Source organism: Sinocyclocheilus anshuiensis, unplaced genomic scaffold (assembly GCF_001515605.1).
Source record: "Sinocyclocheilus anshuiensis isolate Anshui unplaced genomic scaffold, SAMN03320099.WGS_v1.1 scaffold326, whole genome shotgun sequence".
Taxonomy (NCBI): domain Eukaryota; kingdom Metazoa; phylum Chordata; class Actinopteri; order Cypriniformes; family Cyprinidae; genus Sinocyclocheilus; species Sinocyclocheilus anshuiensis.
The window spans coordinates 1,285,624-1,287,276 of record NW_015546098.1 but is presented as its reverse complement, the minus strand read 5'-3'; the positions used below and the strand labels follow the sequence as shown (position 1 = coordinate 1,287,276).

At 36.7% G+C, this 1,653-nt stretch overlaps 1 protein-coding gene across 1 annotated transcript in view; it reads right to left on the bottom strand.

The window, feature by feature from the left end:
- LOC107700265 (guanylate cyclase soluble subunit beta-1-like) overlaps positions 1-868 on the bottom strand; it is a 27,661-nt gene extending 26,793 nt beyond the window's left edge. Inside the window, exons 1-2 of the mRNA XM_016501870.1 lie at positions 745-868; positions 300-373 (exon numbers count right to left, since the gene is read on the bottom strand). Coding sequence (XP_016357356.1) covers positions 300-373; positions 745-747 — 77 coding nt within the window. The 5' untranslated portion in view covers positions 748-868. The remainder of the gene's footprint in view (positions 1-299; positions 374-744) is intronic.
- Positions 869-1,653: the final 785 nt, after the last annotated feature.

Below are 1,653 nucleotides of genomic sequence, written 5' to 3'. Positions count from 1 at the left end.
ACACACACTCGCACACACGCACCCACACACTCTCTCTCACACACACACACACACGCACACACACTCGCACGCACACACACACGCACACACACTCGCACACACACTCGCACGCACACACACACACACACACACACACCTTTCTTTAAGTCTTGCATTTATATCTGATATTATCTATTATATGTACAGTACACACGTTTTTCAAATAGAATATAGATTGCACATAAATGCAAAAACAAATAATAAATAAAACAATAAGAATGTGACAATAAAAATAGCCTATGATATAACAGAGAACTCACTTGATGTCCTCCCACACATCTGCACCATAATTTCTCAGCACCAGAAGTTCCAGTGCATGGTTCACAAAACCATACTGCCAAAAAAAAAAGTCTATTATACAGTTGTGCAATTCAAACACAATATAATAATATGTTATATGCATTTAGACTAATTGCAGAATAATGCATTATTTGCCTTTTCATTGTTTACATCTTCAACATGCCATCTATACAGATGTGCTGTAGTTGTTTTTGTGCGTAAATCAAAACATGAGCTGTGATGAACATCAATGTATTATATCACACAGCAATTATTCACCTATAATACATATTTGAGTCATGCATTATTTCCATCGCTTTTACACATTCGACGCTACCGTAAGCAGCAGAGCAAATAATTACATGAATAGTGACACGAGAATAAATAAAAGACACGTAAAACCGCAATCAGATTATTGCTACATACCATGTTTGGATTAATTCGCCAATCCTCTGTTTGTTTCTGATCTCTTAAATCACTAAACAAGAGCACTGACAAACCGTACAGCTGTTAGGAGTGAAGCCTCCATTTCTGAACCGAGCGCATCGTTATTGACGGAGGATGCAGCCAACGGGATGCAAGAAGCGCTGCAGCTGCATCCTCATCCCGGATCCAGGATTGGCTCATGAATATTGATGACGCGACATGACGTTTGTCCAGAGTACCTACCTGATTGGCTGCGAGGTCGACGCTAGTGGGTGGACGCTTATGAAGACCTGGGTCATGACTAATAATTAGGTTACGTCCAGTACGCTCTGAGAGGGTTACCAAGCAACGCCAGCATGACCTTATTAATATTAATCGACTAAGCTTTAGCAAGTGGAATGCTGTCAGGAGATCTTATCGTTGCTTAGAAATAGATTGTAATCAATCTAATTAATGAAAAGAGGCATCAAATTAAGAAAAAGAGTTAGTCATTTCATGCACCACTGAGTTTGCTATTATTTTATAATTTTCATGAAGCTTACACTCTGCACTTAGTCAGTTTGATAGTCACCATATGAGATAGCAAGATGCAATATTTCTCTAATTTATCAAATTTGGTTTTTATATTCTGAAACAATTAATAAAACCTTGCTGGATTTCTGTTTCTAAATTTTTGTAAATATACACTACCAGTCAACATTTTTAATGTTTAATGTTTTTTTAAAGAAGTCTCTTCTGTTCACCAAGCCTGCATTTATTTGATCAGAAATACAGCAAAAGCAGTAATATTGTGAAATATTTTAAAAATTTTAAATAAGTGCTTTCTATGTGAATATCTGTTAAACTGTAATTTATTTCTGTGATGCGCAGCTGTATTTTCAGCATCATTACTCCAGTCTTCAGTGTCAC